Source organism: Gymnogyps californianus, chromosome 22, assembly GCF_018139145.2.
Source record: "Gymnogyps californianus isolate 813 chromosome 22, ASM1813914v2, whole genome shotgun sequence".
Taxonomy (NCBI): Eukaryota; Metazoa; Chordata; class Aves; order Accipitriformes; family Cathartidae; genus Gymnogyps; species Gymnogyps californianus.
Window position 1 is genome coordinate 4,681,465 of NC_059492.1, and position 15,536 is coordinate 4,697,000.

The 15,536-nt window shown below is 39.8% G+C and overlaps 1 protein-coding gene across 3 annotated transcripts in view; it reads right to left on the minus strand.

Moving 5' to 3' along the window:
* Positions 1-3,353: 3,353 nt before the first annotated feature.
* SRRM1 (serine and arginine repetitive matrix 1) overlaps positions 3,354-15,536 on the minus strand; it is an 18,817-nt gene continuing 6,634 nt past the window's right edge. The window contains exons 4-17 of one of the 3 annotated variants that reach the window (XM_050909693.1): positions 15,411-15,536; positions 15,067-15,179; positions 14,436-14,636; positions 13,749-13,952; positions 13,059-13,160; positions 11,241-11,512; positions 11,016-11,096; positions 10,582-10,668; positions 9,763-9,907; positions 7,419-7,523; positions 6,609-7,070; positions 5,509-5,695; positions 4,559-4,753; positions 3,354-4,340 (exon numbers count right to left, since the gene is read on the minus strand). The exon at positions 15,411-15,536 is cut by the window's right edge and continues 45 nt beyond it. In XM_050909693.1, the coding sequence (XP_050765650.1) occupies positions 4,236-4,340; positions 4,559-4,753; positions 5,509-5,695; positions 6,609-7,070; positions 7,419-7,523; positions 9,763-9,907; positions 10,582-10,668; positions 11,016-11,096; positions 11,241-11,512; positions 13,059-13,160; positions 13,749-13,952; positions 14,436-14,636; positions 15,067-15,179; positions 15,411-15,536 (2,385 nt within the window). In that variant the 3' untranslated portion in view covers positions 3,354-4,235. Of the gene's footprint in view, positions 4,341-4,558; positions 4,754-5,508; positions 5,696-6,608; positions 7,071-7,418; positions 7,524-9,762; positions 9,908-10,581; positions 10,669-11,015; positions 11,097-11,240; positions 11,513-13,058; positions 13,179-13,748; positions 13,953-14,435; positions 14,637-15,066; positions 15,180-15,410 lie in introns of all 3 variants that reach the window. The other 2 variants (XM_050909692.1, XM_050909691.1) reach the window with 2 other exon arrangements.

Consider the following 15,536-nt stretch of genomic DNA (forward strand, 5'->3'; position numbering starts at 1 on the left):
TCTTGCTTCATGCCGTAGCTGAATGGACTCGAGCAGTTACGACTTCTTTGAACTCATTCTAGGAGAGCTGAAGCAAAGTTCAAAAGTCAAACTGTTGACTAAAGTCTGGAAATACACAACTGCCTACGCCATTGTTCTCAGATTTAATAATCTTTTTATTATCCTTAAAGAGATATACTACTTCTGTGGTAATTTGTTACAATGACCGAGACCTGATCAAGAGAAACAAACAATTCCGCTGGAAAGTTCTGTGAATACGACGGGGGGGGGGGGGGGGGGGGGGGGGGGTGTGGAATCGTACAAGAGGGAAACCCAGTCACCTTCAGCAAAGCGGAGGAAGCTGGGAAGCCACGCGGGAAGGTAACGCTAAGGAGCGGCAGCTCTCCCTCGCCTGCCCAAGTCTCCACGACAGTTTTGGACCCCGGCCGAGAAGCGAATCGAGTGCTGTCGGTGCTGTGACTGCCTTGCTGGATACGTACGCGACATGTAACAACGGACTTTAAGCAAACGATTCAAGGTTTTATGAGCAGATGATCCTGTACTAAAACACAAGCTGTCACACGTGACAGCTGAAATGCAACTCCATCAAAACGCAGTTCAATGCCCTGCTGAAAGCTGCTCTTCCAATAGCACTACTTTTTATACCAAAACACACGTATTTGTAGGTTTGATGTGTGAGGAACGAAGTCAGAGTGCAAAAATGCACGTGATGTTGGAGCTGCTCCTTGAAGTTAAGGCACCTCCCATCACCGCCTGCACCAGCCCGGCCTCCAGGTCTGCGCCTCTGCTTCGCTTCATTGGTGTCAGACAACGTGGAGCTGAGCAAGTACGAGCTTTAATGTGCGAAGTTTTACAGTTACGGCTCTGAGCACAGAACTCCGCCTTAGTGCTGCTATTTATCGTTCAGATGACATCAGCTTTCAGGGAGTACTCCACATTTTCCGCACCAGCAGTAGAGCCGTCGTTGTCCTGAACATTAAGGCCATTCATAAATTAGTTTCAGAGGGTAAAACTGCGGTGGTGAAGCGCAGGGAGCTGGTCCACACAGAACTCCCCAGGCAAACTTCCAAAGTCACACAAGTGGAAAAACGTCATCATCCAACGCTGAACTTCTATAAACTTCAAACTACTGCACACACCCCTGCTATTGTCCCATCTGTTGACATAACAAATACATCTTTCTTTATTATGAACTACAGATATTGACCTGCCAGTGACTCACTTCATCCTTATGTTCACTCCTGTGGACTCATTTCCATCTAAATGATACAGTCCAATTAAACTTGCATTTGTTAATTTTTTTTTTCTTTTTGCGTAGTTAAATATAGCTATTCCAGCAAGTCACTTCTCGAACCCACGTATCCGTCGTTTCAGGAAGGTAGCCTTGATTAATAAGCAAATGTACAGCATTAGCAGATTCCGAATAAAAAGAGCAAGCGAGATCCACGCACCAGAGCTTCTGCCACGTGGCACAAGGCACAAGGCGTCCTACTACATGGTTACTTTCTGAGCTACAGCAGCACGACCACGTATTAAGAGGATTGAGAAACAGAGGTAAGAGGCTAACCAAGAAGATCGAGTGGTAAACAGATCAGACAAGTTTGGGTTTGGATGACGGGATCTCAGTTACAGAGGAGCAGGAGAGGGATTCAATGGTGTAAGTCAACAGTTCACCAGGACAAAGGTTCACAGTACAGACACAAATGCTAAAGGCGATCATCCCAGCGGAGTCATTCCGTACTAAAAGTGTCTGTGCAACAGCAGAGCAGCAAGGAACAGTGTACCAGCTCATGAGAAGACAAGAAAAGGCTTGCTATCACTTGACTGGTACTTACATGCAATGTTAGTATTTGAATGAAAGGCTAAGTTGGAAAGAATTAAAGTATCAAACTAAACACAATTTAGAAGTTATATTCTTCTTAAAGAACATATTTAATTGCTCTTTTTAAACTTAAACCATTCTTTATGGAGAGATGTTTAAAAAAAAAAAAAGAGCAGAGGGAGCATCTAACAATAGAAACTCCAAAGGAGAAAGAAAGGTGGGGGAACACCTGACGGTCTTGGGAAGGTCTGGCCTTCCTTCATGGCTTGGCCACAATCAACAGCGACGTCCTTTATCAAAGTGCAGTCCTGGAGGCAGGAGATGAAAAATAGGTATAAGGGAAGATAAGCAGTCAGTGACTCGGGTACCGAATATATTTAAAGAACTTCTCTTAGTCCTATGATTAAAAGGCACACAGAGGTCACAAAACCCAGATGAAAGTAAGATTCAGGGAGTAAAGAACGAGGCATTAACTCCTTGTGAAGACTGCGCACGTACGCTCTTTTAAGACTGAATTTCAGAATCACGTGCGCTGCCAAGGAACATCACAGGAAAAAAAAAAAAAAGACCGAGGCAATGCGATTAGCACAATACGTTGTTAGGTTCTGCAGTCTCATAAGCACCAAATTCACTCAGATGTACTTTATAAAATGTGTTTGTCCAGAAAGTTCTTGGAATTTATTATACACATTTAATAACAGATGATACTCAACATTCAAGTGTTGTTGAACTAAGTTTACAAGCACTTTAGCATACAACGTATACTTATGCTAAGAAACAAAAGATTCAGCATATAAGGAAGTGCAGAAGGAAGCTACTTTAAAGATATCCCCTTCCATCCAGTATCTACATAATACCTGTTTTATTTTAAAACCCTACACGATGCCAAGTAAAAAGACTAATCAAATATCTACACTTAATTGTGCACATCACATCTACTTCAGATGCAGGACAAGAATTTTCAAAAGCACGTTCCATTCCTCCTTCCAGAGGAACCTCAGACTTCAGAATTGACTTGATTTCAGAAACAGAGCTTGAATTTTTTAAAAAAATTCGACAGTAGCAATCCAGCAAGTTTCAAATATGATTATGAAAAAGGCAGCGAGCCACCCGGATCCTTCAGATGAGCCTTCAAACCAGTGTTTACATGACTAAAGCTCGGTAACTAAGTTAATGCAAACCTGCCGTTAATTTTTTGCAGGACCTTGAAACATTTTACTCGCTACGACAAGCAATTTTCACCGGCAAATACTTTGTTTGTTTGTTTGAAGCTTACCCAGCCTAGCAGAGTGCTGACCAGGTAGAGTGTTTTACTCTTGCTTTGCAAGAACACCAATCCAGACACAACAGGAGCATCACAGAATTAACAAAGGGCTATTTCTGCTACCCCAGGACAGTTAAAAACAAAAGCCCCAATTTTTCAGAAGCCAGCATACTGGATCAAATACTTTTTCGTATCTGTGTATTCGTTAACCCTGTACAAAAGAAAGCTGATTAGCAAATGTAAATGTTCGTATAAAAATAGCCAACATCTGTTTAAATTTAGAAATTTATTTTGTTTAATCCACAAGCTTTATATAGCTTTAGTTAAAAAAACAAAAACAAAAAACAGTGAAAACATGACAATATCCAAAGTTCAGGTTCCTCAGACTTTCAAAGACCACATCTCTGAAAGTTGCTTATACCATTCAGAAGAACCGTAACGAGACAAGATTTATGAATGGGGCAACGACATCTCACAAACAAAATTTATGTAACTGAAGGAATTTTTTTCTGGGACTGCTGATCATGGAAACTGCCCTTTAAAAAAAGAACATAAAAATACAAATGAAATTCCAGTGTTCCAAATCAACATGTTACATCAATATAAACCCACAGTGTCCTGGTAAACAACATGCTTTCATTTATGTACCATTCTAAATTGCTATTCTTGGTTCGCTTTAATGGAGACTATACAGGCAACAGTAGAAAGCATTAAAATCTAGGTACTTCCTTGGTAATTCTGCAGTGGTTTTACTTCTGGGCAAGCTTACAAACCACAAAGGTTAGTAGCGTAATGTAAGTGGATAGAAAAGAAGTCAAATGAGACCCTCACAAATTATGCGAAAGGCTTTGTGAATTTCAAAGAAACTAGGGAACTGACGGTCATGTTTAAAACCTTCAAAACAAATTCCTACTGCTTCTAAAAAGTCTCACTCTAAATGAAATTATGTTGACTGTCAATGAAAGAATGTCACTAGTACACTGTGGACACCTTTTGTAATGTAAATCCATGCCCTTTGTACATGGTGAACCTCAACCTAGCAATTATTACAACAAATGTTATATTCTAAAGCTCAAACACATTTAGCAATTTGAAATTGAATTCTGAGTACAAACCAAATAAAATGTACATTATATCAAAGGATTCAGCCTAGGATGGTGGTGACACTTGCGCCTTCCTCATTGACCTCAGTGCCTTCTCTCGCAGGTGTTTTTCTAGATCATCAAGGTTGTCTTCTGGTTCGCTTTCGGTCTCCTTCAAATAAAGATAAAGCATTTCTTCAAACGCTGAAAGCCACGCCAGGCTGCAGCCCTCCCAATATTGCAAATCGTCAAGTAAAATCACGAGACACTAAGGTGCATTTCAGAAGTAAGACTGCCGTTTAGAACATCAAGAGTACGGTGTACGTTCACCTCCATCTATTTTCTTACACTGGGCTCTTAAAAAGCAAGGCATAGGTACCAAATTCCTACCTTTTTGGGTTCTGTCTCTGCTTCCTGGTCTTCCTGTGCTGAGGTGATATCTGCCACAGCCACAGCAGCAGCTGCTGCAGCCGCTGCAGCCTTCTCCTTCTTATGTTTTTTGTGTTTCTTGTGCTTTTTATCCTTTTTATGCTTCTTATCCTTCTTTTTCTTCTTCTTCTTTCCACCCCCTTCTTGATCTGAATTCTGTAACAAACAATTCAACAGATATTACAAGCTCACTCCTAAGGCTTCAAAATGTTGTTAAAACAAGCCCACAACCATCCTGGGAAATCTGAATGGACTCAGCAACATCTGAAACTCAATAAACTCAACACCGTCTTCAGAACTGGGGGAAGTCACATTCCCAATCACCTGACAGAAGCAATCCTAGAAGACAGATATTGGAACGCACGGCTGTGCTGTGTCTGTTTAACACAGACCAGAACACGATGCAAACTCGATATGCTGGTCAGAGCAATGACAGGCAAGCCTCTTCATAAAAATTAATACTGCAGGTGGGGTCCAACTCCCTCAAACACTCTTCTGGCAAAGAATGGAAGCGTCCCCAGGAAACACCTCAGGAGAACAGATAAGGATGCCAAACAATCTGTTCTTTTCCTATTAGGAATAGCCTGAGTTTGCACATAAGACTACTAAGCATAAGTAAGACCACCTCACTTTGTAGACCATGAAACTCACGCAGACTCATAAAATGGGAAAGTCTTTTCTTCCAGAAGTTAAGATTTATATACAATAGCACTTTTTTTCAGACTCCAGATGTTAAGTTTGAAAAATTTATGTTACAAATTGTTTTTAAGAAGTTTTTAACTATGAAAAATCACTCCAAGCATTTTTTTTTTCCCTGTGAATAACCTTAGAGCTGTTCAGCAGCTAAGTCTTCATGAAAATAACTTCCCATATAACCCAAAACAGTATGGCTTTTATTAGCAAACAAATACCCTTGCAGGTGATGGGCTCTGAGTTGGGCTTTTAGCCTTTTTTGCAGGTGACCAGTTTGCAGAAGGAGAACGAGACCGAGTAGGAGATGGAGGTCCTTGATGTTTTTTCGGCGCTGGCTCGGGTGATCCTGATGCAGACCGTGATGAAGACACCCGTCTCGCAGATCGTGGACTTGGCGTGGAAGCCCTTAAAAACAGAAGAGCCACAATCAGAGATATAAGAGACAAAACAAGAAAGTAAAAATTAACAAAAAAGCCAAATGAACGTATGTGCTTATAACTTGGTTAAGCTCCCACTTAAAAAACGATCAGTTACTTTGCTGGCATATGTTACAAAAGGCAAAACAATCTAATACCACTGTGGATCCATAATGCAAAAGGACATTGCAACTTGATAGCTTGTTAAACAATAATAGTGTTGTTGTTCAGAAATGACTGCTCCCTTTCTTCTGATATGACTAATTTATAACCACATTAAAAGTCAAGAGGATAGCAATGCTATTTTATCATCCAATGAAGAAAGAGTGCAAGAAATTACATTCAGCTACATTTTCTTTCTGAAAGAATTAATAAGCCAGCACCATACTTTTGACTGTCTGCTCGTAAGAGCGGCATCAACTAAAGAAAATGGCTAAAATTCTAAATTTTTTTTTTTTTTTCTTGGATGACCACTTATGAAATGATTTATGAGCTAATGGAAAGTGTTGGTTGCCTTCTGCAGTTCGCTTTAAAAGAAGAGAAAGTTCATTTTTCTTTAAACAAAGCTAGCAACAAAACTTCTCTTGAAGTTCTTTTCACCTGCTCAGTCCCAGCACTTTGTTGTGCTATTGAAAGACCCCTCAAACTCTACATAAAGCCTCTTTAATGCTTCTCTCCGTGTTGCCCTTTATTTTAATAGATGCTTCCAATCTAATTAACTTCAGAAAATCAACACTACGATGGTGGAAGCCAAACAGACCCACCAACACTTGAGCAATCTCAAGATATGAGAACCATTTTAATGCGATTCCCTAGCTCTTCCCACTGCATTAAAACAAAAGAAACAAAACAAACCCTCACAAGACCAACAACAAAGATAGATTTTTTTTTTTTTTTTTTACTTTGTCTTCTTAGGTTCTGGCGTTCTTGACACCCTCCTGATGGGTCTAGTGCTTGGAGATGGAGACTGTCTTCTCTGGGGTGAAGCTGAAGCTCCCCTTCGCGGTGGTGGTGGGCTTGCAGAGGTATGAGAAGCTCTAGGCCGTGGTGAAGGTGAATGCCTTTTGTTCTGTGGTGGAGAACGTGTTTCCCGATTGGACCTACTGGGAGGAGATCCCTTCCTGTGCTTGGAAGATATCGAAGGTGAACGCCTTTTAGCAGTTGGCGAGCTCCTTTGTTTTGGCGGTGGTGAATGGGAGACTCTGCGTTTCGACTGTGGAGAAGGCGATGCCCTTCGTTTAGGCGGGGGAGGAGGAGAAGCCGTTCTTCTCTTAGGTGGTGGAGAAGGAGAATATCGTCTCTGTATCGGCGGAGAGTATCTCCGTGGAGAAGGTGAGCGTCTGCGTGGGGGTGGTGATGGAGACCTACAAAGAAAACAAATGTTCAGGTGCCACAGAGGCATGTGAATTAGTTACAACTGTCTTGCAATCCGCCCAAAGAGGGGAAAAAGAACTCTAAGAATTCTTTAAAACTTCATTTAATACCAAACGTTTTGAAAAATCAGCTTAATGGGTGTTATTCAGTATTTGACACAGCAATCAAATAATATCCAGGCCACACACCTACAACACAAAATCTCACCAGCAAAACTACACTCCCCTCAGTAAGCTGTGAATCAAGGAACTAGTATCACGGCATTTCTTTTTACACGTCATAGTTGGAAGTCAACAAACCAAAAGCAACCACTTCATGACGAAAATGCAATACACTACCTTCGACGAGGTAATGAAGGTGACCGCCGCCGCCTAGGAGGAGGGGCAGGTGAAGGAGAGCGTCGCCGCCTGGCTGGTGGGGGTGACGGACTTCTCCTCCTCCTACTAAAGAGATAAAGGGATTTCCCAGAAAAGTTGGAATTGAGCCATGAGATTCTTTTTTGTTCTTCTGCTTTCACTATACAAAATCATCTTGTTCATGCCCTTCAAAATGAAATTCTATTATAACATGGAAAAAAAAATATACTCGTCTTTCTAAAGGGGGTGAGACAACACATAATTTTATTGTAATTTTCAGAGCCCACTACAGCAGTCATGAGACAATTTCACATTCTGCTTAACCAGGTCTATCCGTATCTTGTAGCCAAAGAGGAAGACCAACTCTCTCCCATTTTCTTCTCCTGAAAGCTCATTTCTGCCATTTCCCTTGGACTGAATCTAGCGATCATCTAATGACTCAGACCAGCTTACTGATCCACCAGGAGACTAATCCAACAAAAACACCTCTTTGTCGTCATGCAGGGACACGATTGCTAGACCCAACACAAGGGAGGAACTGGGAATGCCCAGCTGCGTAAGGCAGAACAAAACTGCGTTCAGCAGCAGTCTGAAGTTCGATCAGATTAAACAGTGTGAAACTGTACTCTTGAAACCAGCTTTTATCTATGGATCTGAAATCCAAAATGACTTCTTTCTTGAAATGCAGAGAAAAATCAGAGTTGTTGCTCAACTGCAGCTATCTGGGTTAAAATTATTCACAAAATGAGCCATTTTCTGCTCTGCAAGGTTTACAACAGACTTCTGGGAGGGGAAATTTTAATCAAACACATACTTTCCTAGAGTTTTAAAGGAGAGGAATATTGGTATTTTGTAAAGTAAAATATTCCCTTTTTTTTTTAAAAGCAATTAAGATAAAATGACTTGATAAAGGAAAAAATGAGAGTAATGAAAAAGCAAAGAAGCTCATCTACATAAACCGAGATTTGATTTCAAATACGCTGGCTGTTGCTCTCCAAGGCAACGAGTTACACTTTTTATAGATAAGAGTTTGCTCCAAAAGGCAATGTTCTTTTATGATCCAAAAAAATATCAGCCTTCAAGTGTCATGGTTGTCCTAATTAAACGTGTATTTACACAATAGGCAGTAGGTGAATTTAGTATGTTGCAAAACAGATTAAGATCTTTGAATTCCAATCTGTTTTACATAGAATTGTTTGACAAGATCCATAATTAGAATGGTCTACATTTGTAGAAGTAGTCATACTTAATCTCATACATCATTATGTATGCTGCGACTATGTTCTGGCTAGGTCTTAATTACAGATTGCTCACAAGGGTCATTATATCAGATTAATAAACCCATCAAGCACCCAGCTTCCTGCACCTTCCTATATTCCGAGATCAACAGAGAGTAAACAATTTCACAAATAAAAGTGTTAGCAATACTGCCTACATCAGAGAAAATAAAGTAGGTGTTCACTACTGGTCTACTACTTGTCTACTACTAGTAGTTCCAAGTATCTAATGAATTGAGGAATGAGACTTTTGAAAATTCCAATTATTTGTGACCCAGAACATCAAGATCTTAACCACTTGTTGCAAGTGTACGGGAGGATTTTAGCCAGAACATCAATGGCAGCAAGAATACAAAGTAATGCTCACCCATCTTTCACATCTGTGTATATGGAATAAGAAAACCCCTGGAGAATACAAGCATTCAGGTGTTTTCAGGCATCAGTAAGATGCTAATAACATTAATGTTATTAGCTGTTACAGGCTTATGTGAATTAACAAATGCTGAGAAATGAAGGAGACAGAGCAGGTGTTCCTCTTTTTTTTTTTTTTTTGCCAGTGAAATGGTCCCAGATCCAACACATTAAGGAACACATCAAGTCTGAACTTCCCTCACCTTACTACTTTGAGTGTGCAAGTCCAAAGGACAAAGGATGGCAAGTACTCATCTACGACAAAATAAATGAGAGCCTGTCTAAATGATTTTCTATACATAAATCCTATTTAACAGATTAATTTCTAACCAACCTTTTCATCACTGGCGATTGCCACCTCTTTTCCATCTGCATCCTGATAGCAGTGGAGGAAAAACAAAACAAAACAAATCTATCTGCCATATATTTGAGGCAAAAATGAACATATTCAAATAAAGTTCAGAGTAATTCTTACCAAATGAGCATAACAAGAATGCAATCTTGAAACAAGATTGGGCAAACTGGACATGACTTAATTCTGTTGTGTATTTGCTGACAGTTGCATAGCAGATAAACAACATTAACTAAATAGTTAGAAAAAAAAGACATCAGTTACGTTCAACTTAAGAAGAAATTACCGAGGGGAGGATTCCTTCTGTCGTTTTCGTGGAGACGGTGAAGGACTGCGTGAATGTGAATGGCGTCGGCGTCTACCAACTTCCCCATTCTTCACATTGGATCTTTTAGGTCTTTCCTCTTCAGATGAAGATGAAGAACCAGAATCTATAAACGTAGAAGAATCACTCTCTGGAAAATGATTCTCATGACACTGTTAACACAGTTACTGACAGGGTTATATGGCAGTTTAAACTACTAACCTCCTCTCCTGCACAATAAGAAGCCTCTATTTGAAAGCAGTTCAACTAAAAACGTTAGTTGAAGTCAAGTGATAAATAAATCCATCAGACCTGGGTATAAATATTTGCAGCAACCTAACTGTCCACATAAAATTTGCCTAGCCAGGTAATTTAAAAGGTGAACTGCAGTTACTTACAGAAATATTAAGTGGACAAAACCCCTATACCAGGCCCAGGTTAATTTACTGATCTCAAGCATACAAGAGTCCAAAATATTAGGAAATAACCTACTGCAACAACAGATTAAGTAATCCATAGCAAACAATAGCTGTGTGGGTGATGTTAAGAGTTTAAAAGTGCAACTTTTAAAGATGCGAACCCATTAACAAGAGATATACCACAACCTTTGAAAGTTATACTTTATTCTTCATAAGCAATAATTAAGGTGACTTCATTATGAGTGGTAAATCTATAATTAAGTTTACAATAGCACTGCAGTGCACATAGCCAATAATTTTCATCAGTATTTGAACTTAACATTAACTACCTCCTGCAAAAGTAAACTACAATCCAGTTCTAGGAAATCTATGTCATCCATACCAGATGAAGACTGTTGATTTTGCCTTCTGTACTGACGCCTCTGTTGAACAGAGTCTGCTGCAGCCATTTTACCTCCTTTATCTTCTTCTAAAAAGGTACATACATGGACAGAATATTTAAACCAAAGATACAAATTTGCCTTAGTCAGGCAGAAGCAAAGTCGTATTACACTAGATCATCAAGCATGCTTTTTTATCCCCCAAATCTTAAGATTAACATTGAGGCTAAAATACACTTTGGCTGAGCTTTTTTCCAAGAAAGCTTGGATAGAAATGTTTGAGGCAGTATGAGTGATCATCTTTATACTTCTGAAAACTCTTGCTTTCAATGCCAGTCTATCAATAGGGTTCAGCACTTTACCACTGCCTTTTATTGTCATGCATCTTTGATTAAAAAACCCACCCAAACCCGGTGTTGAAAAGCGAGAGCCATACCTGATTCAGACAGTTCTGCTTTCCTTGGTTTTGGTGCTGGCGAAGGAGATTCTCTTTTTTCAGTACTCTTATGTTTGGGTGCTAAAAGACAAAGTCAAATAACTCAGTTGCAATTCATTACATTCTTGCATGCTCTTCTGCTCATACAAACTGTACACACCATCTTTGAGAAAACAAAAGCGCAAAATGACAAAGCTGCTGGAATACTAATTTTCATTTCATTACCTGATGCTCTGCTAGGCGAAACAGAGCCACGGCTTTTTCTTGCACGATTTGACTGCTGGGGTGTTGGAGACCTGCGTGGTTTTGGAGGTGGACTTGCTGGTGGGGATGGCCTGTGCCTCCGCCTAGGAGGGCTTGCGGAAGGAGAGAGCCTACGCGTTTTACGAGGAGGACTGGATACAGTTCTTTTAGGTGGTTTCTTTGGTGGTGATCGGGAACGCGAGGAGGAGGAAGAAGAGCTACTGCCAGATAAGGATGCTGATGACCGTCTTCTCCTGTAAATCAAATACAACATTAGATTCTGACTAGCCAGCTTAAGAAATGCTTGAGCATGAACACAGAATTGCATTTGTTTGCAAGCACATATATAGAGCCACATACAACAGCACTTCCAAAACATGGTGGACAGCCTTCAACACTTGGTTTGTAGAAGAGGAGAATAACAACCAATCTTTCACAGTTATTTTTAAACTACATAGTGAGCAAAAAATTGTTAGTGTTACCTTTGCTTGCTTTCTGTCAATCTACAGACTACAACTAAGCTTTTCTCCTGGGAGCAATTAGTTTTGTTTGGGCTCTCTAACTTTTGGATGGTTAAGAGAACTTTCCATGTTAGCACATGTGATTTAATGATCTTCAGAACAGATCTGTTTAAGAGTTTAGTGTGCAAGTACACTAAGTTGTTCTTAGACCAGGAGGTAAAAATTTCAGACAACTTAACAACTTAACAATTCAGAATCAATCGACCCATTCTTATGTTTTAGTCTTTCATCTTTACTTTGTAATTTTAAAAAGGTAGGGCCTCTAGAATTCTGCGGCAAAATTTGTGGCAAGTTCTGTTGCAATTGTGTACCTGCAGAATCCACCTTTGGCTGCAGAATTCCTGAGAACCTGGAAAAAAGAAACCCTACCTTGAGTGAGATAAACATTTGCTGAAAGGGAGCTCTTGTACATCTTGCAACATACATGTTTGATATTTTTCACAGTTTTCCCAGTAACTGTGTGAAATGAACATCTTTACAAACTCAGGGGAAAAAAAAAAAAAGAAGAGTCATCACCTTGTCATAAAAAGGAAGTACTGTTCCTTCCTAAAAAAGAACTGCTGTACACAGCAAGCACCACTTTAATTCCCTTCCTATGAAGAGGACAGGAATCTATTCTCTTCCTATGAAGACAATTATCTATTCTGACATTGCCGTAAGTATATAATTTTCTTTGCAAGGCAACTCAGAGCTTTGCTACTAGAACAATTTCTTATGCTGTCAAAAATGTAACCTCCAACACCAGAGAGCAGACAGTGAAGATTTTTTTAAGTAAAAGAACATGAAGAACAAACACATTTCAAGTTAAAACTTAATTTTGATTTTAATTTTATGTGATGGAAATGTAAGTCATAATTAAAAAACTCCCAACAAGTAAAATGCAGTTACTTGTTCTAGTTTTTTCCCCAAGCAGGAAAAAAAACAGTATTAAGACTTAAGCAAAAAAGTCATAAAAGATGTCATGTCAATCTACGCTGGGAGCTATCCAAAGCCATTTGAAGAAGTTACAGTTCTGAAATTGCCACTTTTCAAAAAGGTGGAATTCTCATCACTATTTCAACTCAAAAGAAATCGTTTCGTAGCTACTATTATGTTCCCCCACAACACACTTATGAAATATGACACTGCAGTTTTTACATCACTCAAATCATATACCCGACAGTACTAAGGTAAGATGAACAAGGTAATTTTGATAACACTCATTCCTCACAACTAATGTTCCCTCCAACTTTCAAAGTTTAACATTTTCAGTTGTCTGAAAAAAGGGAATCAGTCTTACCGCCTCACAGGGGATCTGCTTCTTCTGTGTCTGGGTGGGGGAGGCATTCGCCTTGGAGGGCTCCTTCTCCTTGGAGATGGCCGTCGTCTTGGGCTTGGTCGCCTTCTAGGGGAGTAAGACCTGTCATAATCAAAAATTCAAATGAAAAGCAACTATCTAGTTTTCAGATTTGAGGAAATTTATCCTCAGGGCACGGAGTGTAAAGTTGCTTTTCTCCAAGTGCATCACATTAAAGTAACATTTAGCTTATGATGCAAAGTGTACATTCAGACACAATCAGTGCTTTAAAGTTGACCAACACCTCTGTACTAAGTAGTAAAATAATCCAAAAAAAAGGAAGGAGAAAAAAAAAAAAGTAATTTACAACATCTTCAGCATCAAACCTATCCCCTAAAAGAAGGCTACACAATGCCCGCTATCTAACAAGTGGCATACTCAGCATCAAGTACCCCATTCCTTCTCCAGTCAGTGTTAGTCACTGGGAGCATCTTCTCATGAACTGACAGGGAGAAAACAACTCCCAAACATATTTCTCCATGGAATGCATCTTTCTCATTTGGCCTAAAACATCCATAGCTCAACATCTCTAAAAACATCACTGCTTTAACTGAGAACATGACATTAAGTGGCACCTTCAGAAGAAAATATTCAGTTCTCAACCTTCACAATCAAGGTAAATTGAAGTCCTACCTTGACCGTGATCTATGACGCCTTCTTGGTCGAGAATGAGATGGAGAACGTGATCGAGATCTTGACCTTGACTTGGACCGAGTTGGGGACCTTTGACGAGTCTTCTCTTTTTCCTTCTCTCTCTCCTTCTTTGAGTTACGTTCTGGTGAAGTTTCCTTAGTCTCTGGTACAGGAGGTTCAGGTTTAGGAGCTTTTGGGACATCACTGTTAAAAATAAAGACTTTATTTATAAGCACATACAAACCATAGCCCCTGGAGTAACATTTCAGAAGCTGCCAAGATATTCCCCTACAATGAACATTCTCCTGCCCATCCTCTAACATGGGGATGTTAAACATCCTGCTCCAAAACTGTGAAAAGAATTATAACATGGTACAACGACTCAACGAGAAGAAAAAGTAATATACAGGCTAGGTGTCAACTTGCTAGAAGACAAGATGACGTTGTCAGAAGTGGAAAAGTTGACCAGGACAATGAAACCACAGTGGCAGCTAAGCACACTGCCTTTAGAATTCTACACAGGAAAAAAGAAATCTTACTGAAGATTATTAAACAAATTCTTTTGCCATTGCAGGGGGACAGGGAGAAGCAGGCATTCTCCCAAGTCAAGCTCCAAATAGGTATTAAGATAATTTCCGTTTTTTAAAAGGTAATACATAGTTCTACACACAAAGTTATCACACTCGCCTGTTTGAAGTTGCCTCTTGAACAACAGTCTCCTTTGGTTTCACAGAGGGTTCTGGCTCAGGAGTCGCCTCTTTCTTTTCTGGTGCAGGAGTAGCACTACGGCTCTTGGTTCTGTGATGAGGGGAGCGAGAATGGCTGCGTTTCCGCTCTCTTCTGACAGGTGATGACCTCCTTCGAGGGGAAGGAGACCTTGATTTGCGTCTAGGAAAAAGAAGTGCCATTTAACAGCATAACATAATGAAACAACGTATAGGATAATAAAACCTGTGATATTCAGCAGCTAAAAGCTCTTCTGAATCTGGCAGACTCTCAGTACTGTTTACAGCAGTTAAAACACACGTAGGACTATATATTTTCTGCTAGTAAGTAGCAGCCAAATTAAGATGTCAAACAAACAAAAAACCCCCCAAAAAACCAAATCCCCCAAACAAAAAACAATAAAGCCTGGAACAGACAGTTCCAGTTCAAAGTTGCTCTAGTTTACTTGCAATTACTGTCCAGTAGTAAGTCAAGCTAGCCTGCTAAAATAGCCAAGGGGAGTATTTCCAAAGTTCAATTAATTTTCCCCTGCCACGCGTTCTTCACTCTGTTCTAGAGTACTGTTGATACATTGTCTGTGCGTTTTCCTTACCTTCTTGGACTCCTGGATCTGTCTCTTTTTTCTCTGTTGTCTTTGTCTTCCTTATCTCTCTTCTCCTTGTCTTCATCTTGTTTCTTCATAGAAGCCAGTTTCTCTTGCTCTATCTACGCAAGCAAATATCATCACTTAACTCAGAGGCACCATAAAGACCTTATCAAATATGTATGTCAAACAACAACAACAAAAATACACTGCTTCAGGACTAAAATATGTTGCCCGGACAGAAGAGTTCTTCTGAACGCAAAATGTCTACTGAAATACCAACAGTCGTACAGTCATCAATTCTGCCCAGTGCTCACAACAACTCATCCACAATTATACTAAAAAAATCCTACCTGTCGCTGTTTTATTTCTTCTTTCTTCAGTTCCAGAAATGCAGTTGGAATACCAGCAATGTTTTCTTGTGCACTTAATAGCAGTGGCCACAGTTCTCCCATGAACTCCCTAGCATTTTTCCCATT